The sequence below is a fragment of the Tamandua tetradactyla genome, chromosome 3 (genome assembly GCF_023851605.1).
Source record: "Tamandua tetradactyla isolate mTamTet1 chromosome 3, mTamTet1.pri, whole genome shotgun sequence".
Lineage (NCBI taxonomy): Eukaryota > Metazoa > Chordata > Mammalia > Pilosa > Myrmecophagidae > Tamandua > Tamandua tetradactyla.
The window spans coordinates 105646785-105671904 of NC_135329.1; the positions used below are offsets into that span (position 1 = coordinate 105646785).

Sequence of the window (25120 nt, forward strand, 5' to 3'; positions counted from 1 at the left end):
ATAATATATTAAGGAATAGAATTTAGTTCTTTTCAAAATTTTCCGTTGTAGTTAAACTAAGAAACTAAGGGTTAAAGAGGAAAGAGATTCTGAAAAGTTCAATGAAACAGCAAAAACGGAGGTACCAGCCTATAAGCCTTTATATTCATAATATAGAATATAGAATATATACTATTGGGCCCATCTGAGGAATAGAAATCAATCATGGTGTTACACACAATCACAATACACTAACTTCACTATTAGATCACGATATCAGGAGTTTGTAAGTCAGGGAAGTTTGTAGAGCATTTGCAGGGTTAAAAAAAAAAAAAAAGACAAAGGAACTGTGGATAAGGGCACAGTAAAAACAGTTTCAGGAATGGAACATGGTTGTGTGTGGTCAAAAGGGGGCCAAAACACTAGAGAGAAAGGAGAAAATATTCAACTTCCTCCTTTGGAGAATTTCTGATACTCGGTTTCTCACAAGCAATAGGGACAACCAAATTAATAGGCTAAGCCCTCAATCTTGGGGTTTGCCCCAATGAAACGTATCCCTGCAAAGGATAGGTTAAGCCGACTTAAAATCAGGTCTAAGAGTCACCCCCGGAGAACCTTTTGTTATGTCCTCTCACCAGAACTCTCGCCTGCCATGCCAGAGACCTGAGTTGGTTTCCCGGTGCCTGCCCACGCAAATAAATAAATAATAGCGGGGGCAAAGATTAAAATGATCAAGTAGATAGAAACACTAGCGATTGATGAGAGGGAGAGGTAAGGGGTATCATATGTATGAATTTTCTTTTTCTTTTTTTCTGGAGTGATACAAATGCTCTAAAAAATGATCATGGTGATGAATACACAACTACGTGATGATATTGTGAGTCACTGCTTGTAACCATGTATGGAACGTCCTGCATGTTACGAATGTTTGCATGTTAAGATTTATCAATAAAAAATATATATTAAAAAAAAGTGGGGGGTGAAAATACCTGGAGAAAATGAGGAGAATGATTAAAACACTACAAGTCTTGATGTGGTCCACCAGGAGATAAGGAGGCAGGGGAGAGGTTACAATGGTGAAGCACTGAGGAGCACAGGGTGAGCTATTAAAAAGTAGTAATGGTGAAGATAAAGTCGAGGAAAAATAAGGAATTATAAAGCCAGGGTATTTTAGCCTGCCAAAATTGCCAGAATACAACATATCAGAGATGCACGGGCTTTCAATAAGAGGGGATTATTTATTTAGTTAAAGACTTATAGTTCTTGAGGGCAGGCCACAGTGGCTCAGGAGGCAGCGTTCTCGCCTGCCATGCTGGAGATCCAGGTTAGATTCCCGGTGCCTGGCCATGCAAAAACAAAAAAACAACTTATAGTTTTTCAGAGCAAAGGCAGCTAACTTTCATCTGAGGTTTTCCATTGAATGGAAGGCACCGGGCGAGGTCTGCTGGCCTTCTCTCCTAGCTTTTGGTTCCAGTAGCTTTCCCCATGGAGAAATCTTTCTGCATCTCCAGACGTCTGGGCTGAGCGGCAAGCGCTAAGATCCGGTATGCTGAGTTGCTTGGGCTGTGCTGTGTGGAGCTCTCTCCTGACCTCTCATTTAAGCCTCCAGCTAATTAAATTAAACATCACTCACTGTGGAAGGCACTCACCTTAGCCAACTGCAGATGTAATTAGCCATAGATGAATTTCACACGCTAATGATTTAAGTCCACAGCAACAGAACTAGGCACCATCACCTGGCCAAGCTGACACACGAACCTAACTACCACACAGGGTCCACCATGAGGAAATTTGAAAACATTAAGAATGAAAGGATGACTGGGGGTGGGAAGAGCAAAATACTATCAGCTAGAAAAAAGAGTAGTTTTCACTAAAACAACCTGTTCCAGGTTTTGGGTTCTCCATTGGCTAGAACTTCTGTCCAACTTACTCAACACAGACAAACTTAGTAGATACTACCAGCTGCCAATCAAAATCCACTTGCCTTTTCTTATTTGCTAATGCAGCCCTATTTCTGTTCAGTATCTCCCTTCAGTTCCTCTGAATATATACCTAGTAATGGGATTGCTGGATCATATAGCAATTCTATATTTAGCTTACTGAATAACAATGGTGACAATGGGCATCCTTGTCTTGCTTCTGATCTTAGAGGTAAAGCTTTCAGTTTTTTCCTATTGAGAATGATGTTTAGCTGTGGGTTTTTTAATATATTCCCTTTATCATGTTGAGGAAGTTCCCTTCTATTCCTATCCCTTGGAGTGTCTTCATCAAGGAAGGATGTTGAATTTTGTCAAATGCTTTTTTTGCATCAATAGAGATGATCATGTGATTTTACCACTTTGATTTGTGGATATGGTGTATTATACTAATTGTTTCTCTTGTGTTGAACCAGCTTTACATACCTGGAATAAATCCTACTTGGTCATGGTGAGTAATTCTTTTAATGTGCTGCTAGATTCTATTTGCAAGTATTTTGTTGAAGATTTTTGCATCTATATTCATTAAACAGATTGGTGTGTACTTTTCTTGTAGTATCTTTACCTGGCTTTGGTATGAGGTTGATGTTGGCTTTATAGAATGAGTTAGGTAGCTCTCCCTCCTCTTCAATTTTTTTTGAAGAGTTTGAGCAGGACTGGTACTGATTTCTTCTTGAATGCTTGGTAGAATTCACAGGTGAAGCCACTGGTCCCGGATTTTCCTTTTAGAGCTTCTTAATGTCTGTTTCAATCTCTTCACTTGTGACTGGTTTGTTGAGGTTGTCTATTTCTTCTCAAGTCAATGTTAGTTGTTCATGCCTTTCTAGGATGTTGCTCATTTCACCTACATTGTCTAGTTTATTAGCATATAGTTGCTCATAGTATCTTCTCATTACCTCCTTTAGTTTTGCGGGGTCATTGGTTATGTTCTCTTTTCCATTTCTGATTGTATTTATTTGCATCATGTCTCTTCTTTTTTTCTTTTTTTTTTTTTTGTCAACCTAGCTAAGGGTTCATTGATTTTATTGATTTTTCTCAAAGAACCAGCTTCCGATTTTTAAAAATTTTCTCTAGTTTTCATATTCTCAATTCCATTTATTTCGGCTCTAATTGTCATTATTTCCTTTCTTTTGTTCACTTTGGGGTTAGTTTGTTATTCTTTCTCCAGTTCTTCCAAGTGAATAGGTAATTCCTCAATTTTTGCTCTTTGTTCTTTTTTAATATGGTCATTTAAGGCAATAATTTTCCCTCTCATCACTGCCTTTACTGTAACCCATAAATTTTGATGTTTTCATTTGCTTCAAGATATTTACTGATTTCTCTCGTAATTTCTTCCTTGTCCCACTGATTGTTTAAAAGTGTGTGTTCGGCCTCCACATATTTGTGAATTTTCTGGCCCTCTGCTTGTTATTGATTTCCAATTTCATTCCATTATGACACAAAAAAGTGTTTTCTATGATTTCAATCTTATAAAATTTATTGAGACTTGCTTTGTGACCCAGCATATGCTCTATCCTTGAGAATGATCCATGAGCATTTGAGAAAAATGTGTATCATGCTGTTGTGGGTATAATGTTTTGTAAATATCTGTTACCTTTAATTCATTTATCATAATATTCAAATTCTGTGTTTCCTTACTGATCCTCTGTCTACATGTTCTAGCCATTGATGAGAGTGGGCATTGAAATCTCCAACTTCTCCTTTCAGTGTTTTCCTCATGTATTTTGAAGCACTCTGACTCAGTGCATAAATATTTACGATTGTTATGTCTTCTAGTTGAATTGTTCCTTTTATTAATACATAATGTCCTTCTTTGTCTCTTTTGTTTTACATGTGAAGTCTAATTTGTAAGATATTGGTATAGCTATTCCCGCTCTTTTCTGATTGCTGTTTGCATGAAATATCTTTTCCCATCCTGTCACCTTCAACCTATTTTTGTCCTTGGGTCCAAAGTGAGTCTCCCATAGACAGCATACAGATGGGTCCTATTTTTAATCCATTCTACTAGTCTGTGCCTTTTGATTGAGGAGTTTAATCTATTAACACTTATTACTATAAAAGCAGTACTTTCTTTTATAATTTTGTCTTTTGGATGTCATGTCTAATTTTTTTCCCTCATTTTACCTTTACTGATAGTCTTCATTTCTACATCTTCTCTATACCTCTCCCTCCTGTCTTTTCCTCTCTGTCTGTGGCACTCCCTTTAATATTTCTTGTAGAGTGGTTTCTTAGTCACAAATTCCCTCAGTGACTGTCTGAAAATATTTTAATCTCCCCCTCATTTTTGAAGGAAAGTTTTCCTGGGTATAGAATTCTTGGTAGACAGTTTTTCTCTTTTAGAATCTTAAACATATTATACCACTGCCTTTTTATCTCCATGGTTTCTGCTGAGAAATTCACACACAGTCTTATTGAGCTTCCACTGCATGTGATCAATTCCTTTTCTCTTGTTGCTTTCAAAATTCTTCATCTTTTACAGTTGACAATCTAATTAGTGAGTGTCTTGGAGTACGTCTATTTGGATATATTCTGTTTGGAGTATGCTGCACATCTTGATCTGTAATTTTATGTCTTTCATAAGAGATGGGAAATTTTTGGTGATTATTTCCTCCATTAGTCTTTTGGCCCTTTTCCCTTCTCTTCTCCTTCAGGGATAACCACAACATGCACACTTCACATTGTCATTCAATTCCCTGAGACCCTGCTCATATTTTTCCGTTGTCTTCCCTATACTTTCTTTCTATGTGTTGATTTCAGATGTCCAGTCCTCTAGTTCACTAATCCTTTCTTCTGCCTCTTCAAATCTGTTGTTGTAGGTTTCCATTTTTTCATCTCTTCTATTGTCTTTCATTCCCATAAGCTCTGTTTTTTCAAACTTTTGAGTTCTTCTTTATATTCGCCTAATGTCTTCTTTACATCCTCCATCAACTCGATTTAATCTTTTGAGATTTTGTATGTCTGTTTGAAGTCCTGAATTAGTTATTTCGACTCCTGTACCTCATATGAAGTGATGGTTTGTTCCTTTGACTGGGCCATAATTTTCCTAGTATGACTTATTTTTTGCTGGCATCTAAACATTTGATTTTCTTAATTAGTTTATTCTGGACATTGTTTTCACTCTTTTACCTAGGATTACCTTGCTGGATGGCTTTGTTCTCTATCTGTTCTTTGACATTCAGTTCAACTTATTTTAGATCTCTAACATAGGTTCTATTGAACTGATCAGAACCCTTCAGTTGTTTTTCTTTTATGGCACCTTTTTTCTGAAGGAAGGTCTCCTCAGATATAGACCCCAGTCAGATTTTCCCAGCATCAGTTTTCCCTGAGGGTGAGACCAGAAGGTTGTCAAACTTTCCTATGAAGCTTCTAGACTCTGTACTTTTCCTCTCCTGCCCAGCATGTGGTGCTTGTCTGCCAGCAGCTTCCCACCAGTTTAATATGATGTGGTGCCTTTAAATTTAGACTCTCCTGCCAGAGGTATGGCTGAGACAGAGGTGAGACAGTAGGATGGCTCTGACTGCTTCTGTTTTCCAGTCCCTGGGGCCTGAATTCCTTGATGGAGGGATTCCACTTGAACTGTGCACCCCCCGCCTTTTCTTGGGGAACTAACTCCTTTAGGGAGCTAACTCCTTTCACCTGACTAATTTACCTTGTCTCTCAGACAAGCTTTAGTTCCACCCTTGCCTGGGGCATTGCTGGAGCATGAGAGTGCTTGGAGTTCTATCTAATGAACTGCTAAGAGTTTAAAAAAAAAAAAAAAGCAAAAAAATCCTTTTCAGAGCCAGACACTGCTCCTTGGGTTTGTCAATCAAAAGCCCAAGTTGGTACATGGCTCTATGTGTCTACAGGCTGTATGTGCCATTTTCTTGGGGTCCAGCCCTTTTCCAGCATTTCATGCTGTCCAACTCAAACAGTCTGTTTTTTTTTTTTCTTTTTTCTTTTTTCTATCAGTCACCATCTTTCAGGTGGGGCAAAGTTGCTTTAATGCTTATTCCAGGTTTATCTGTGCTGGGGGCCTATTTCCAATAGTCAGAATTTGTTAATTAATTCTGCTATTGGAGCTTGGTTGAGCTAAGTCCTTGCTACTTGAAAAGTCTGTTCCCTTTCCCCAAGGAACCAGCCTGCCGTGGCATAGGGGAGGGATGCTGGCCTCAGTTGTTCTACCTGGTCCAGACTTGTGCATGCTGTGCGTCCAGTCACTGATGTTTCCCATTAGCTGTCTGTACCCTTCTTGGCTATTTACAAGCTGCTCTGGAGAATGAACTAAATTCCACACCTCATTATGCCACCATCTTGCTCCACCTCTCAGGAGCACTCTACATTTTTTAAACCAAAAATATTTTCTCACCAGTTTTGGCTTTCAGTAACGTGGGGTAATATCTAAAAATCATTATCATCTTCAAGAAAGAAAATCACTATCCTATTCCTTGAGGATATGGAACAGAAAGAACTGTACACTCTAGGATAAAGATATTTTTAAAGTAGAAAGCAATGGATCTTTCTCTTCCCAGTCATCAAAAGATTTCTTGACATAAAGGTTGTATTCTAAGCAGAACTAGGTTGTGGAGGGCTTTGAACTAACATCATTATATTATCACATGAAGGCAGGATAGTATAGAGGATAGAATTGTATGAGCCCTAGAGTCAGAAAGACCTTAGTAAAACACTTAATATTTATATCTGAATTCTGTCATCTTTAAAAAGGAATAGACCAAAAAAAAAAAAAGTAACAGTTAGCTATTAATGTAATAATAATAGTTATTATTATTATTTATTATAAGCAAACTTTTAAAGTTATTACTCCTGAATATAAGGTGTGAAAGATGCTGGAGACCACTACATCAGGCCTAGGGCAGGGAACTGATATGGAGGAGGCATACCAATAAGTATAAAAATGCATACTTGACTCTGGAAAGCCTGTCAAGATAGAGCAAGGGCAATTGTTACATTGAATTTTACTTTAATTGTAGACTAAGTTCCTTAAATTAAAAAATTTCTATTTCACATGCAAAAAGTGTACCAGGATGTGGGTGCTTTTTCCATGGCCTTTCATCTGAGAAATGACACTTTTTATAGAGATCACTGAGGACTAACCCATTATTGTTCACATAACCTACTCAATGTATTCAAGATAAGGATGGAAAGTTAGCAGCTTACCTTTCCAAAAAGTAGTGGTTTTTATCTTTTAATTCACATTGTTATTAGTATGTCAGATTTAATTAGGCCCTTCAAAGCACCTTATTATGTCAAACTACCACAATAAAGGTCTAAAATATATAGGAAATCCTATACAGTGATACACTGCTGGCTGTTACTTGTTTACATGGTATGTGATTTCTCAATGTTACTTGTTAATAGTAGGAATAAACCTGGGAATTGGTAGAGGCTAGGTGATGATCAAAACTCTAATACTTGATAATTAGGAGCCCATACTTTTCAGTGCTATTCTCATTTACAAAAAAAAAAAAAAGGAAAAAGGAAAAAACAATGATAAAAGAGATGCTTTAATTTAGCTATGACTTTAATATGTACATATTCTAGTATTAACAAAAAATAATTATTAAAATTTTAACAGTTAATATGGAATATTTGAGGTTTTCAGGAAAACTGGCAACAAACTGTTAGGATTCTAGTTGTTAAAAATAACTTGTTGTGATAGACTGTAGAACTTGGACATTATACATGAGGCCTAGTAAACAGAAGTGGCTGAAAGATGCACTGACTGAGAAGCAGACTGGTGAACCATGGTGGAAACATATGCTCGAACAAGGTGCTGCTACAAAAAGGAATGAAGTTGTGAGGCATGCAACGATATGAATGAACCTATGGGGCATTTGGTGAGGCAAAATAAGCCAGAAACAAAAGAGCAAATACTGTATGATCTCATTTTAAATATAAATAAGTAATCTGTTGAATCTTAGTATACTTAATATACTCAATAATAAATGTGCTCAGAGGTCTACATAATCACCAACATTCAAATGAATAATTTCTAAATCTTTGGAAAGGTATAATAAAAGATTAGTAAGAAAAGAGGATAGACAGCAAAGTCGCTACATGTTAGTTTACTGAAGAATGCAACAACATAAAATATTTCAATACTGCAAATTAAACATACAATTCACTGAGGTGAAGAATTTGAAATGCCCTAAGATGAGAAAACATATATTTGTCAGTTATATCAAAACAGCATCCCAAACACTAAAACTATGTACTTTTAAAAACAATAAAACACCTAAAAATAAGCCTTTTTATTTTAAAATACTTTCAAACTTACAAGACAGTTACAAAAATAATACAAATCCCATACAGAGAACATCAACGTTTCTTTGAGAGTCTTTCCCCTTCCCTTAATAGATCCTAACCAGGATCATGTATTGCATTTAACTGTCACTGTCTCCTTCGCTGCTCTTTCTTTCTTTTTAAATTGAAGGAACACGTATACAACATGTCAATCACTCCCAAGCACACCATTCAGTGGGATTAATCACAATCACAATATTTGGTAACCTTACCACCACCAGCTTCCATTACTAAAACTTTCCCATCCCCCCAGACAGAAACCCTACAACCATAATGTTTTAACTCCCAATTCCCTCTGTCTACTGTGCCTGGTAAACTGTACTCTATAATCTTACATAGTCTGCTTAAATATCAATCTAGTAACTCCAATGGTATGCACAAACTATGTTTCCTCTAACCCTACACCTTTATGTAGTTCTTCTCACAAATTACATGTTTATGCATCATGTATCCTAAAAAACTGATTTATTATTTTATGCATTTGCCTTTTAGATCTTATATGAAGTAAAGAGTGATACTACAAACCAAAACTACAAAAGTAACTGTATTTATATTTACTAGTGTTAGGACCCTTATCAGAGATCCTTTTTAAAAAAATTTTATTTATTTATTAATTAAAAACAAATTTAACAACCGAACAAAAACATTAACATATGATCATTCCGTCGATCCTTATTTTTTCTGTGGTTTCAATCTAATGTCCGTTGTCCTTTCTTTCCAACCTATAGAACTACCCTTAACATCTCTTATAGAGCTAACCTAGTGGTGACAAAGTCACCACTTTTGTTTATCTGGAAATGTTTTAATTTCTTCCTTATTTAGGAAAGAGTTTTGTTGGCTATAGAATTATTAGATGACGCTTTTTTGCTTTCAGCACTTTAAGAATGAGAAATTGGTACGATCTTATTGAGGATCCCTTGTATGTGGTACTTTACTTCTCTCTTGCAACTTTCAGAATCTCTATTTGGCATTTGACAATTTGATGATAACATGGCACAGTTTTGGTTTATTGGGTTTATCCTGTTTGGAGTTCATTGAGCATTTTGAGTGTGTATATTTATTATTTATGTCTTGACTTAATTTTATAAATTTTCACTGAATATTCTCTCTATCCCTTTTTCTTTCTTCTCCTTCTAGGACTCCCATAATGCTTATATTGTTACATGTGATGGTGCCCTACTGGTTCCTCAGGCTCTGTTCACTTTTCTTCATTCTTTCCGCTTTCTACCCCTCCAATTGGATAATTTTAACTATCTTGAGTTCACTGATTCTTCTACCAGCTCCAATCTATTGTTGAATCCCTCTAGTGAATTTTTTATTTCTGTTACTGTGCTCTTCAGCTCTGTTTGGTTCCTGCTCACAATTTCCACCTCTCTACTGCTATTCTCTTTGTGTTCACCTATTATTCCCTGATTATCTTTGTTTCTTTGTCCCTATTTTCCTTTAGCTCTTTGTTTCTTTGTCCATGTTTTCCTTTAGCTCTCTGGCATACTTAGGGCCATTTTTTAAAAAGTCTTTGTCTGGAATGTCCCAAGCATGGTACTCCTCATTGACGGTTTCTAATGCCTTAATCTTCTCCTCGGTCTGGGTCATCACCTCCTGTTTCTTTGTTGGTTTGTAAACTTTCGTGTAAATGTGCACACACTGACAATTTAATGTCATTGCTGGAATTTAAGATTTGATGCATCTGTTAAAAAAAAAAAAAAAGGAGAGGACTAGGCCAAGATGGTAGCTTAGCAAGGTGTGGGATTTAGTTCATCCTCCAGAACAGTTCCTAAATAGCCAGAAACAGTACGGAACAATGCTGGGGCCATGTCAGTGACTGGATACACAGTGTATCCCAGTCTGGACCAGCTGGACCGGTTGTGAGCACCCCCAGAACCGTGAGTACCCCAAGCCATGGCAGCCGGCGCCTCTCTTCCACAGACTGCTTCCCAGAGGGGAAAGGAAAGGAACTTTACTAGCAGCAGGGGTTGAGTTCAACTAAGCTCCAATAGTGGATTTAATTCACAAATTCTGACTACTAAAAATAGTCCCCCAGCTCAGCTGAATCTCATCAAAGCAGAGGTTGCTGATTTTTGCCCCAGTGCCGAGGGGGCAGGGCTGACTGAAAAAGTAAAAAGGAAGAAAGAAACAGAGGACTTCTGGATCAGATAGCACATAATACTTGAAAAGGTCTGGGCCCTGAAGGAAAGGAGGGGGCACATAGGATCTGAAGGTACACAAAGGAACATACCAACATATGCTCTTGATTCACAAACCCAAGGAATAGGGGTCCTGCTCTGAAAAGGATTTTTCTCTATCTTTTTTGTGACTCTGTTTCTACAAAGGCTTCACTTCCTTTGGATACAGCAGCAGGGCTTCTCAGGCTGCAACTGCCCCAGGCATAGGCAAAAACAAGTTTGGTTGAGAGCTTGTCTGGAGCCTGTGCCTTCCCAGCAGAGGGGTGGGGCCTAGCTTAGGTAGATTCCCTCCCTCAAGGAATTCAGACCCGAGGATTTGGAAAATTGAAGCAATTAAAGCCAACCTACAACCTCTCCTCTGTCTCTACCATGCCCCCAACAGGGAGAGTCTGCTGAAGTTAAAGGTACCATATTACCTTATGCTGGTGGGACCTGCAGGCAGATAAGTGCCACATATTGGACAGGATAGGAAAAACAGAGTCCAGAAACTTCATAGGAAAGTCTTTAAACTTGCTGGGTCTCACCCTTAGGGAAAACTGATGCAGGTGACTCTTTCCTCCTGACAGAAGGCTAGTTTGGTTTGGGGTCTATAATACTTAAGAAGACCTTCCCAAGGTTGGGGAGGGGGGAAGAATGGGGAAGGCACCATACAGGTAGGGCAAGAAACAAGAAAACAAGAACTGAAAAATTCTGATATATTAAACAAAACCTAAGATAGAGGTCCAGAATTAGCTGAACTGAATATCAAAGAACAGATAGACAACAAATTCATCCAGCAAGAAAATCCTAGGTAAAAAGAGTGAAAACAATCTCCAGAATAAATTAATTAAGGTAATTAAATGCCTAGACACCAGCAAAAAATAACAAATCTTACTAGGAAAATTGAAGATATGGCCCAGTCGGAGGAACAAATCAACAATTCAAATGAGATACAGGAGTTGAAACAATTAATTCAGAATGTTCGAACAGACATGGAAAACCTCATCAAAAATCAAATCAATGAATTGAAAGAGGATATAAAGAAAGCAAGGAATGACCAAAAAGAAGAAATCGAAAGTCTGAAAAAACAATTCATAGTATGAAAGACAGACTAGAAGAGATGAAAAAAACAATGGAAACCTACAATGTCACATTTCAAGAGGCAGAAGATAGGATTAGTGAACTGGAGGATGGAACATCTGAAATCTGACAAGAAAAGAAAATACAGGGAGGGCGGGCCACGGTGGCTCAGCAGGAAAGAGTGCTTGCCTGCCATGCCCGAGGACCCGGGCTCGATTCCCGGTGCCTGCCCATGTTAAAAAAAAAAAAATACAGGGAAAAGAATGGAAAAATATGAGCAGGGATTCATGGAATTGAATGACAACATGGAGCAAACGAATATACGTGTTGTGGGTGGCTCAGAAGGAGAAGAGAAAAGAAAAGGAGGAGAAAAACTAATGGAGGAAATTATCACTGAAAATTTCCCAACTCTTATGAAAGACTTAAAATCATAGATCCAAGAAGTGCAGCGTACCCCAAAGAGAACAGATCCAAATGGACAGACACTTACTAATCAGAACCTCAGATGTCAAAGAGAAGGAGAGAATCTTGAAAGCAGCAAGAGAAAAGCAATCCATCACATACAAAGGAAGCCCAATAAGACTATGTGTAGATTTCCCAGCAGAAACCTTGGAGGTAAAAAGACAGTGGGATGATATATTTAAATTACTAAAAGAGAAAAACTGCCAACCAAGAGTTCTATATCCAGCAAAACTGTCCTTCAAAAATGAGGGAGAAATTAAAACATTTTCAGCTGAAAAATCACTGAGAGAATTTGGGACCAGAGACCGGCTCTGCAAGAAATACTAAAAGGAGCACTAGAGGCAGATAAGAAAAGGCAGGAGAGAGAGGTATGGAGAAGAGTGTAGAAATGATGACTATCAGTAAAGGTAAAAAGAAGAAAAATGAGATGTGACATATAAAGTCCAAAACACAAAATGGTAGAAGAAAGTACTACCTGTACAGTGATAACACTAAATGTTAATGGATTAAACTCCCCAATCAAAAGACAAAGACTAGCAGAATGCATTAAAAAACAGGACCCACTGATATGCTGTCTATAGGAAATACATCTTAGACCCAAGGATAAAACATACATTGCAAGTGAAAGATTGGGAAAAGATATTTCATGCAAATAACAATCAGAAAAGTGCAGGAGTAGCTATACTAATATCCAACAAATTAGACTGCAAATGTAAAACAGTTAAAACAAAGAGGACACTATGTATTAATAAAAGGAACAATTAACAAGAAGACATAACAATCATAAATAATTATGTCCCAAGCCAGAATGCTCCAAAATACATGAGGCAAACACTGAAAAAAGAAATAGACACATCTACCATAATAGTTGGGAGACTTCAATTTCCCTGTCTCATCAATGAACGAACATCTAGACAGAGGATCAATAAAGAAACACAGAATTTGAATAATACAATAAATAAGCTAGACTTAACAGATACTTATAGAACATTACACCCCACAACAGCGGGACACACCTTTTTCTCAAGTGCACATGGATCATTCTCAAGGATAGACCCATATGCTGGGTCACAAAGCAAGTCTAAATACATTTTAAAAGACTGCAATCATACAAAGCACTTTCTCAGATCATAAGGAATGAAGTTGGAAATCAACAGTAGGCAGAGTGCCAGGAAATTCACATACATATGGAGGCTCAAAAACACACTCTAAAATAACCAGTGGATCAAGGAAGAAATTACAGAGAAATCAGTAAAGATTTCGAGGCAAATGAAAATGAAAACACAACATGTCAAAATTTATAGGATGCAGCAAAGGCAGAGCTAGGAAGGAAATTTACTACCCTAAATGCCTTTATCAAAAAAGAAGAAGGAGCAAAAATCGAGGCATTAACTGTCCACTTGGAATAACTAGAGAAGAAACAGCAAATTAACCCCAAAGCAAGTCAAAGGAAATAAACAATGAAGAACAGCGCAGAAATAAATGAAATTGAGAACATGAAAACAATAAAGAAAATCAACAAAACCAGAAGTTGGTTCTATGGGAAAATCAATAAGATTGATGGATCTTTAGTGAGGTTGAAAAAAAGAAGAGAGAGGATGCAAATTAATAAAATCAGAAATGGAAGAGGAGACACAATCACTGACCCCACACAAAAAAAGGAAGTACTGAGAGGATACTATGAACAACTTTATACTAATAAACTCAACAATGTATATGAAATGGACAACTTTCTAGAAGGCATGAACAACCAACTTTGACTCAAGAAGAAATAGACGACCTCAACAAACCAATCACAAGTAAAGAAACTGAAACAGTCATTAAGAAGCTCCCCAAAAAGAAAAGTCCAGGACCAGATGGCTTCACAGGTGAATTCTACCAAACACTCCAGGAAGAATTAGTACCAATCCTACTCAAACTCTTCAAAAAAACTGAAGAGGAGGGAAAGCTACTTAACTCATTCTACAAAGCTAACATCACCCTCATACCAAAGCCAGACAGAGATATTACAAAAAAAAAAAAAAAAAAACAACAAAAAACAAAACAAAACTACAGACCAATCTCTCTAATGAATAAAGATGCAAAAATCCTCAACAAAATTCTAGCAAATCGAATCCAGCAACACATTAAAAGCATTTCACACCATGACCAAGTAGGATTCATCCCAGGTATGCAAGGATGATTCAACATAAGAAAACCAATTAATGTAAAACACCATATCAACACATCAAAGCAGAAAACCATATGATCATCTCAACTGATGCAGAAAAGGCATTTGACAAAATTCCACATCCTTTCCTGTTGAAAACACTTCCAAGGACAGAAATAGAAGGGAACTTTCTCAACATGATAAAGGGAATATATGAAAAACCCACAGCTAACATCATCCTCAAAGGGGAAAAATGGAAAACTTTACAAGGATGTCCACTATCACCACTGTTATTCAACATAGTGTTGGAAGTTCTAGCCAGAGCAATTAGACAAGAAAAAGAAATACAAGACATCAAAATTGGAAAGGAAGAGGGAAAACTCTCACTGTTTGCAGATGATATAATACTGTATATCAAATACCCCGAAAAATCCACAGCAAAACTACTAGAGCTAATAAATGAGTACAGCAAAGTGGCAGGTTACAAGATCAACACTCAAAAATCTGTAGTGTTTCTATACACTAGTAATGAACAATCTGAGGAGGAAATCAAGAAAAAAAAATTCCATTTACAATTACAACCAGAAGATTAAAATATTTAGGAATAAATTTGACTAAAGAGACAAAACACCTGTACAAAGAAAACTTTAAGAAATTGTTAAAAGAAATCATAGAAAACCTAAATAAATGGAAGGGCATCCCATGTTCATGGACTGGAAGACTAAAATATAGCTGAGATATCAATTCTGCCTAAATTGATTAACAGAGTCAATGCAATAGCAATTAATAACCCAAAAACTTATTTTTCAGAAACAGAAAAACAATAATCAAATTTATCTGGAAGGGCAGGGTGCCCAGAATAGCTAAAAGTATCCTGAGAAAGAAAAATGAAGTTGGAGGTCTCATGCTACCTGACTTTAAGGCATATTATGAAGCTACAGTGGTCAAAACAGCATGGTACTGGCAGAAAGATAGATATACTGACCAATGGAATAGAACAGAGTGTTCAGATATAGATAGACCCTCTCATCTATGGACAATTGAACTTTGATAAGGCAGTCAATAAATGGTGCCTAGAGAACTGGATATCCACATGCAAAAGCATTGAAGAGGATCCATATCTCACACTCTATACAAAAATAAACTCATAATGGATCAAAGACATAACTAAACATTAGATCTAAGACCATAAAACTATTAGGAGAAAATGTAGGGAAATATCTTATATAAATCTTATAATAGGAGGTGGTTTCCTAGACTTCGCACCCAAAGCATGAGCACTGAAGAAAGAAATAAAGAAATGGGAACACCTCAAAATTAAACACAGACATTTTCACACCAATGTTTATAGAAGCATTATTGACAATTGCCAAGAGACAGAAACAGCCCAAATGTCCATCAACAGCTGAGTGGCTAAGCAAGTTGTGGTATATACATATGATGGAATATTAAGCAGCTGTAAGACAGAATAAAGTTATGAAGTATGTAACAATGGATGGACATTATGCTGAGTGTGATTAGCCAGAAACAAAAGGACAAATACTGTATGGTCTCACTGATATGAAATGACATTAGTGAATAAAGCTGGAGAATTTCATTGGTAACAGAGACCATCAGGAGATAGAAATAGGGTAAGATATTGGATAATTGGAGCTGAAGGGATACAGATTGTGCAACAGGACTGATCGTAAAAACTCAGAAATGGATAGCACAATACTACCTAACTGTAATACAATTATGTTAGAACAATGAATGAATCTGAATGTGAGATTGATAGAGGGAGGAGGGATGGGGGCAGAAATGAAATCAGAAAGAAATGATAAAGACTGAGATGGTGTGATCTAGGAATGCCTGGAGTGTATAATGATAATGACTAAACGTACAAATTTTAAAACTTTTTTGCATGAGGAAGAACAAAGGACAATGTCATTGCTGTAGGGTGCTGAAAATAGATGGTAATTAATATTTTAAAATTTTAACTTATATGTGAGACTAAAGCAAAAAATGTTTATTTGGTACAAAATTGATATTGTGACTAGCGCAGTTCCTAATATAACTGATGTGGACAGCTTAACCGAACGCCATAAGTATGTGGAACCTTGAGTAGGACATAAGATTTTGTATGTTTGTCCAGAGTGGTTCCCCAATAAATCCCAAAGAGATCTGAACAGTGAGTAAAAAAGTATTTGCAAAGTCCCCTTGGGGATATGGTGAGAAAGGGGGAAAAAAGTTCAGCTTCCCCAAGCAGAGAATTCTTGATATTCTCACAAGCAGTGCAGACAACCAAAGCAATAGGCTGAGCCCCCAATCTTGGGGTTTGTTCATATGAAACTTAACCCCACAAAGGATAAGTCAAACCTACTTAAAATTAGGCCTAAATGTCACCCCAAAGAGAATCTCTTTTGTTGTTCAGATGTGGCCTCTCTCTCCAGCCAATACAACAAGCAAACTCACTGCCCTCCCGTCTACGTGGGACGTGACTCCCAGGGGTTGGACCTTCCTGGCAACGTGGGACAGAAATCCTAGAATGAACTGGGACTCAACATCAAGGGACTGAGAAAACCTTCTCGACCAAAAGGGGGAAAAGTGAAATGAGACAAAATAAAATGTCAATGGCTGAGAGATTCCAGAGTCAAAGATTGTTCTGGAGGTTGTTCTTACTCATTAAACAGATATCACCTTGTTAGTCAAGATGTAATGGAGAGGCTGGAGGGAACTGCCTGAAAATGTAGAACTGTGTTCCAGTAGCCATGTTTCTTGAAGATGATTATATGATATAGCTTTCACAATGTGACTGTGTGATTGTGAAAACTTTGTGTTTGATGCTCCTTTTATCTCCTTATCAACAGTTAAGTAAAACATATGGAATAAAAATAAATAATAGGGGGAACAGAAGTTAAAATAAATTTAGTAGATTGAAATGCTAGTGATCGATGAAAGGAAGGGGTAAGGGGTATGGTATGTACGAATTTTTTTCTGTTGTCTTTTTATTTCTTTTCCTGAAGTGACGCAAATATTCTAAGAAATGGTCATGATGATGAATATGCAACTATGTGATGATATTGTGAATTACTGATTATATATGTAGAACGGAATGATTACGTTAAGAATGTTTGCGTTTGTTGCTATATTTTTTTAATTAAAAAACAAAAAAATAAAGAAAAAAGAAAATACCTTCCCCAGTCTTTGCAGATTGACCTGTACAAGTGCTTTCCTTCACTTTCCTTTAGTTTATCAATATAATATATTCAGAGAACAGCTCCAGGCCAAAGCGTAGGGGCCTAATGCTTTCTAAATGCGTCTTTTCTTGTACATGTGCAAGTGGGCCTAGGAATTCTCCCATTTACATGGTTAGGAATATTCCTTCTTCCCTAAGAAATAGTTCCCTCAGAATCCCAGGCATTGTACTGTGTTCTACAGCCAACAATCTTTTGTCCCAGGCAGTACAACTTGACTGCTCTCCAACAGTGTTCTGTAGTAGAGCTTTGTGAAATGCCTTCTACACACAGGGTAAATTCTGGCATGGGGAGACACTCAGGCCACCATCAGATAGATGGGGCAGACATACATGCTCACAGGATGAGCATAAGGGGCTCTGCTCCCTCTGGGACTTGTACCAGGGATCTGTACTAGGAGCACATGCTGGCTAAGCACCAAACCAATGAGGGGTGAGGGAGGGGCCAGCAGATGCACTAAGAGTTCCTAGTGCTTTTTAAGTACCATTTTTCTTGACTTGGTGTCTACTACTATAGACTTTTAATTGTTTTCTGGAGCTTAGAAAAAGATGTTTCTGCCAGTTCTTGATGGCTGTTAAAAGCTTCTGTGGGGGACAGAGGCATGAAGTGTCTCATTCTGCCATCTTGATCTCGGCAGATTTAAACCCACCTTTTGATAATAAAAATTCACATTCCAATTCTATGGCACAATCTTGGTTCACAGGAAGGCTAAGTAACTTATTTCAATTATAATGAGTTAGTATCATACTACATTTCAAACTTGTATTTTCTAGGCAAGCTGAAATATAGATATTTAAAGAATATCTTATCTCTAAAGAATGAGGTATAATTGATTAGCAAATAGAGGCAGAGCCAAGTCTCTAGTTTTATGTTTCTTAAATACTTACAAATATAAAACTAATATAAATGCTTTATGCTTATAGCCTTTAGCTTTAAAATCAAAACAAACTTTTAAAGAAAATTAAAATGATTATAAAAACAATAAAAATCAAATTAACAATATTAATTTAAAGTTTTGCTAAAACTAAACTGCTGACATTTGATTACTGCATAAAGCTGTAGCCCCAGCATCAGTCCTACATTTACTCTGTTTTTGTATTTGACTTCATTACCGGTAAAATGAAAAATGTCTTTTCACAATTACATAAAACATCTACTTTGAAGTTGGTTCAGGATAACCAACATTCTGCAAAGAGAAATATACCAATGACAATTTTAATAAAGTATCAATTGATAATTTTACAAAACTATCTTGTTCCTGTGAAAGTTACACTGAAAGCTTCATTCAGTGTTCCAACATAGTTACATTACACTTAGGTATTATTGTGCTGTCCATTTTTGAGTTTTTGTATCTAGTCCTGTTGCACAGTCTGTATCCCTTCAGCTCCAATTACCCATTATCTTACCCTGTTTCTAACTCCCGCTGGTCTCTGTTACCAATGATATATTCCAAGCTGATTCTCAAATGTCATTCACATCAGTGGGACCATACAGTATTTGTCCTTTAGTTTTGGGCTAGACTCACTCAGCATAATGTTCTCTAGGTCCATCCATGTTATTACATGCTTCATAAGCTTAGTCTGTCTTAAAGCTGCATAATATTCCATCGTAGGTATACGCCACAGTTTGTTTAGCCACTCGTCTGTTGATGGACATTTTGGCTGTTTCCATCTCTTTGCAATTGTAGATAATGCTGCTATAAACACTGGTGTGCAAATGTCCGTCTGTGTCTTTGCCCTTAAGTCCTTTGAGTAGATACCTAGCAGTGGTATTGCTGGATCGTAATCCATTCTGCCAGTCTATGTCTTTTGATTGGGAAATTCAGTCCATTAACTTTTAGTGTTATTACTGTTTGGATAATATTTTCCTCTACCATTTTGCCTTTTGTATTATATATATCATATCTGATTTTCCTTCTTTCTACACTTTACTCCATACCTCTCTCTTCTGTCTTTTCGTATCTGACTCTAGTGCTCCCTTTAGTATTTTTTGCAGAGCTGGTCTCTTGGTCACAAATTCTCTCAGTGACTTTTTGTCTATAAATGTTTTAATTTCTCCTTCATTTTTGAAGGACAATTTTGCTGGATATAGAAGTCTTGGTTGGCAGTTTTTCTCTTTTAGTAATTTAAATATATCATCCCACTGTCTTCTCGCTTCCATGGTTTCTGCTGAGAAATCTACACATAGTCTTATTGGGTTTCCCTTGTATGTGACAGATTGTTTTTCTCTTGCTGCTTTCAAGATCCTCTCTTTCTCTTTGACCTCTGACATTCTAACTAGTAAGTGTCTTGGAGAACGCCTATTTGGGTCTATTCTCTTTGGGGTGCGCTGCACTTCTTGGATCTGTAAATTTAGGTCTTTCATAAGAGTTGGGAAATTTTCAGTGATAATTTCTTCCATTAGTTTTTCTCCTCCTTTTCCCTTCTCTTCTCCTTCTGGGACACCCACAACACGTATATTTGTGCGCTTCATATTGTCATTCAGTTCCCTGATCCCCTGCTCAAGTTTTTCCATTCTTTTCCCTATAGTTTCTGTTTCTTTTTGGAATTCAGATGTTCCATCCTCCGGTTCACTAATTGTAGCTTCTGTCTCTTTAGATCTACCATTGTAGGTATCCATTGTTTTTCCATTTTTTCTTCTTTGTCCTTCACTCCCTTAAGTTCTGTGATTTGTTTTTTCAGATTTTATATTTCTTCTTTTTGTTCAGCCCATGTCTTCTTCATGTCCTCCCTCAACTTATTGATTTGGTTTTTGAAGAGTTTTTCCATTTCTGTTCGTATATTCAGCATTAGTTGTCTCAGCTCCTGTATCTCATTTGAACTATTGATTTGTTCCTTTGACTGGGCCATATCTTCAATTTTCCGAGCGTCATCCATTATTTTCTGCTGGTGTCTGGGCATTTGATCAGATTTCCCTGGGTGTGGGACCTGGCTGGTTGAAAGGTTTTTCTGTCAAGCCCAAGCCTTTTAAATAAGAAAAGTGAAGAGAAAGGACACTGCGGGCATGTAGAGTCTGCCCAATCTGAAGAGTACATACTGGGAAACAGTGGGAAATAAAACAGTTAAATGGGCAGGGAACCAGCAGGGAGAATTAAGATTGGACATGATTGGAAACAGATTACCATTAAAGATTTAGATAAAACTAGCATTAAAAAGAAACTTCTGGCAAGCATGGACTTATGGTAGAAACAAAAAAAGTATGTATCCCTCAATAAATACTAGTTTAACAAATGATTGGACTATTTGTTCTAACCCAAATAACGTGGCAGAAATTATAAAGAACTGTAAAAAGAAAAAACAAAACAAAATTGAAGCTAAATATCTTTAAAAACTTACTTGGGGAGATATGCAGAATATTCTCAGATGTTAAGATTTTAGTAAATAACTATATAATTACTTTCACTGTGGTACCATATCTGAAAATTGGATTACCTTTTATGCCTAAAAACAGAAAGTCTATGTGAGCTTCTGTAATTGTGAGCTTACATTTTTGCAATATGGTATAATAATAATGATATTAATAAGTAATAGTTAGATCACTGCACATTATAAAAACTTTTATTTTATGTCTGTGACTGTCAAATAGAGGGATTTCTCCTTTTTATTGTTATTTATGATTTAACAATAATTTTACACCTTAGATTCTATTTTTTTTTAAGACAACCACCTAAAATTTATTAGAAATACAGAGTTCAGTAACTTGGAGAAATACAAAATAAATGTGAAAAATCAATGGTCTTCACAACAATTATAACCAGTTAGAATATAAAATGGAAAAAATGACCCCCATTCACTAAAATGACAGCAAAGTAAAATAACTAGCATAGAACTGATAAGAAATACGCACTTGAAAGATGACAGGAATAATAAAACCCAATGAAAAATATTTAAAAAGCCTGCAAAAATGATGAGATACTATTCTCAGATGATGTTACAGAATATTAATTTCCAAACTCAGGACTTTCCAGTTATCTTTCTCTTCTTGATATCTGGTTTAATTCTGTTATGGTTAGAGAACATACTTTGCATGATTTCATACTTGAAATTGTTTTATGGCCCTTAATAAAACCTTAGATTCTTGTTTTAAAAAGTGTCAAGTTCAATGGGAATATATAACACAGTGACTTTGTGGTGGACAATGTCCATGATTAACTGCACAAATAAAAAAAATTTCTTTTATGTATGAGAGCAGATGTATGACACTATTTATAAAGAGTTAATAATAGAGGGGGTTATGGAAAAAAAAGTACCTATTGCAAAGTATAGACTATAGTTAACAGTAATATTTTAATAGTCTTTTATCAACAGTAACAAATGCACCACACCAATACTGTGGGTCAATAATATGGGAGGTGGAGTAAGGGGTATGGGAGGATTAAGGTTTTTTTTTTACTGGAATAATGAAAATGTTCTAAATTTGATTATGGGGATGTATGCACAACCATGTGACGATACTGTAAGCCTGTGATTGTATACTTCAGCTGGTTTCTATGCTGTGTAACTATATCTCAATAAAATTGCATTAAAACAGTAAGTGTCAGTTCACCAGGAGCTTATTTATTATCAAATGGTACTGTTAGAGAAATTACTTCAAAGATGAATGTTTAAAAGCTACCTTAATATTTTGTATTCACAATGAAGTGAACACATCCCCTTTTTAAATAAAGCACACCGTTTATATAAAGCCAAGCTAGTAAAGACAATTTTTAGGAAAGGAATTTTAAAGAAAGAAAAACAACCACAAATCTTTTTTCCAAATAAGTTCTACAAGTTATATAGAGCTGAAATTACACCACCATTTATTATTATTTATGAATAGAGCAGATAATTTTTCAAAGTAAACTTGTCCTATCCTTCATTATCTTCTTTAAAAAATGTGGTAGTTTGAATATAAGTATCATACTACTGGTTGTCTGTGGGAAAGGATGTGTACCCTAGGTTTCTATTACCAAGGAAGGTAAGTCTTGGTGTAGTAATAATCACACACAAAAAAGACAAGCTAACTAACCCATTTGAAGGATAAAATCATGTTCCTAAGAAAATTATCTTACCAACGAATCACGAAAGTAAAAATGAATCATATTTCACCAGTCTTAGTTATGTGAATGCTCCTTTTTCACAAGGCAGCTAAAGCCATTATTAACACATGTTCTCAAGTGCTTAGACTCAATTTCTTAACATATGAGCTGTGCCAAAGTTCAATAATTATAATCTAAATACCACACATTAAGCCTATTGTATAAAATCTGTTCCATTCAATTGTCTATAACCAGTCAAAGGCTTTATAACTTTTCCACACCTCTATTATGAAACTACCTTTTCTCACACATTACTAACTATATAAAGTCCAAAATTCTTACAGACTAAAAATAGCTATACATTCTTTGCTCTTAAAAAAAAGACAGAGAAAAAAATCCAAAACTCCAAGTTACAACTTGATCGTTAAGAATGAATTAGATCCAGATCTTGACTGAGTTCCTCTTCAGGAATTACATATGGAATTAAGATGACATTATCTAAACCCTTCCCTTTTCTTAAAGAAAGACCACCCTTATACTATCCCATTCGGATGAAAGTCTTTCTTTAATTTATATATTACAATGACATTAGTGAACTAAATTCTGTTTGGGAGAACATTTGCAAATAGCGCTTTCAGCTACTAAGCTTTGGTTGACATATGGCATGTTCAATCGCTGTTATTTAGTGAAGTCTTGGGGCATTTCTGAGAAGACCCAAAATAATGAGAAATGACTATTTGTGGATTACTTTAATGTGTCTACTTCTAAAGGCACATGGACTGACCTCCCTCTTCAGTAGACTGTTTCTCAGTGGGTATTAAAAGTAGAATTTTTCAAAGGATTTTTGGGCAAGAATCTTCTCTTTAGTAATATAACACTGAGGTTTATGATGGAGTTTAATGGAAAAATACATTCTATGTACAAGTGTCAGTTTCATATATTACTTTTTAGAATCAAATAAATATAAAGTTGACTTTTTCTCAGTATTCTTCAATATATTAAACATAATTTAGCATACATGTCTGTTGTTTCCAGGGTATTTTTTTCTTCTTTTCTAGAAAGCTCTCACGTCGAAAACATTTATTTCTAGGGACCAAGCTCCATTTATGTCACACTTTATAGACTACAGATTGATCTTAAAATGCTAGATGACAAATGCACCCCAGAAGCACACTCTTTCAGACTATGAGATGAAAACAAATAAACCTTATTTACTAGAAGATACTGATTAGAAGAGACAAAAGTCTCTAGGCAGCAGGATTGGGAGATAGAGAAAGGTGGGGTCACAGCATTAGTAGTACTGGTATAACAGAATTCATCAAGGAATTGACAAAATTAATGGCAGTGGATTTTTAAAACCTGAGTGCAAGTGTTACTATGATAAAAAATACAACTTAATTTAATAAGTAAAGCACTGTGCTGGATGGTCAGGGAGGGCCCAAACATAAATTAGGATATTAAATTAGATAATATTTTCATGAATTTACCAGTCCTAAATTTAATAATTCTAGCTATATAAACTCATCTTTGAAAGCATATATCTAAAGAACAGAAATTAAAAATCAAAATAAAAAATATAGCATTTATTCTACATGGAATTTTTTCTTTAAAAAAACATTTACACCTAAGATGTACTCTATTACATAAAATGTAAAGGTTGTCCATTTTTTCATGTCTGATCAATACCATGGAAATAAAATTCTGATTAAACTGAGGAAAACATACAAAAAAAACAAAACTAACCAACCATCAAATCACTCATTACCTTAGAGCCTATATAACCACACTTCCATTATATCACTGCTCTGCCTCTTGCAAACTGAACCAAAATATGTACTTCTAAGGGAACCCTGAGCCAGAAAGCAAGACTTTTTTGGGGGGCAGGGTGCAGGGGGCCAGGAAGCAAAAGCAATTTTTATTATTCTTTTTTAACTCCTTTGGTGTCACAGGTTTAAAGGTTAACATTTGTTTTTCCTTCCTTTAAGAGAGACTCTTTTCCCCAACTATATTCTTTTATTTAAACACTTTTATTATTTGGTTAGAAAACTTGTTGCTCATATGCAAATCTCAAACTGAAGAAGGGGGAGGAAATGAAACTCAACAAACACAACAAAATAAAGTTGTTCTGCTATGTTGAGGCTGCCAGGCTTTTTGTTACTCTACTTGTGACTTGTCTGAAGAGAGTGCTGCTTCAGCAGTTCCAAATGAATTTCAAGCCTGTGCTCCGTATTTTGTCTTTTGTAAGTTTAATGTATTCAGCAACATTGAACTGACAATTTAAATAACTACATTTTTAAACAAACGAAGCATTGATGTTAATGTGTGAAAATGGTCCAAACCCCTGGGAGTCTTGGTTCCCACCATTGTTTATTCTGACAACAGGATATAATAGCTTACTTACTTGGCAGCAAATTTAACCATCTGCTTGCTTGCATGGTCTCCCACAGCCACAAGAGCCTGAACATTAAACTGCTGCTGGCGTAGGACTAAGAAACACTGCTTTCCTGAATGAGACAGAAAGAATGCAAGTATATTAAGGACATGCTACTTAAGGTTTTACAAAGAAGGAAAATGTTCCTCTACCTTAAAATCAGGCCAAATTTTACTCTATTCATCAGGCATGTATATATGTGTATCCGGCCTCCAAAGATAAAATGATCATACTCAAATGACATGCTTTATAGAAAATCAAGTTCTTATTAAGATTAACAAGACGTGCTTCTCACGTTTGTTATGAGAACATCAACAAAGCACTA

General features: G+C 36.1%; 1 protein-coding gene across 2 annotated transcripts in view; it reads right to left on the bottom strand.

Annotated features, from left to right (window-relative positions):
• The window catches only part of DARS1 (aspartyl-tRNA synthetase 1), an 83245-nt gene that overhangs the window by 35856 nt on the left and 22269 nt on the right, over nt 1-25120 (bottom strand). For both annotated transcript variants that reach the window (XM_077153678.1, XM_077153675.1), the window contains exon 4: nt 24766-24868. In XM_077153678.1, coding sequence (XP_077009793.1) covers nt 24766-24868 — 103 coding nt within the window. The remainder of the gene's footprint in view (nt 1-24765; nt 24869-25120) is intronic.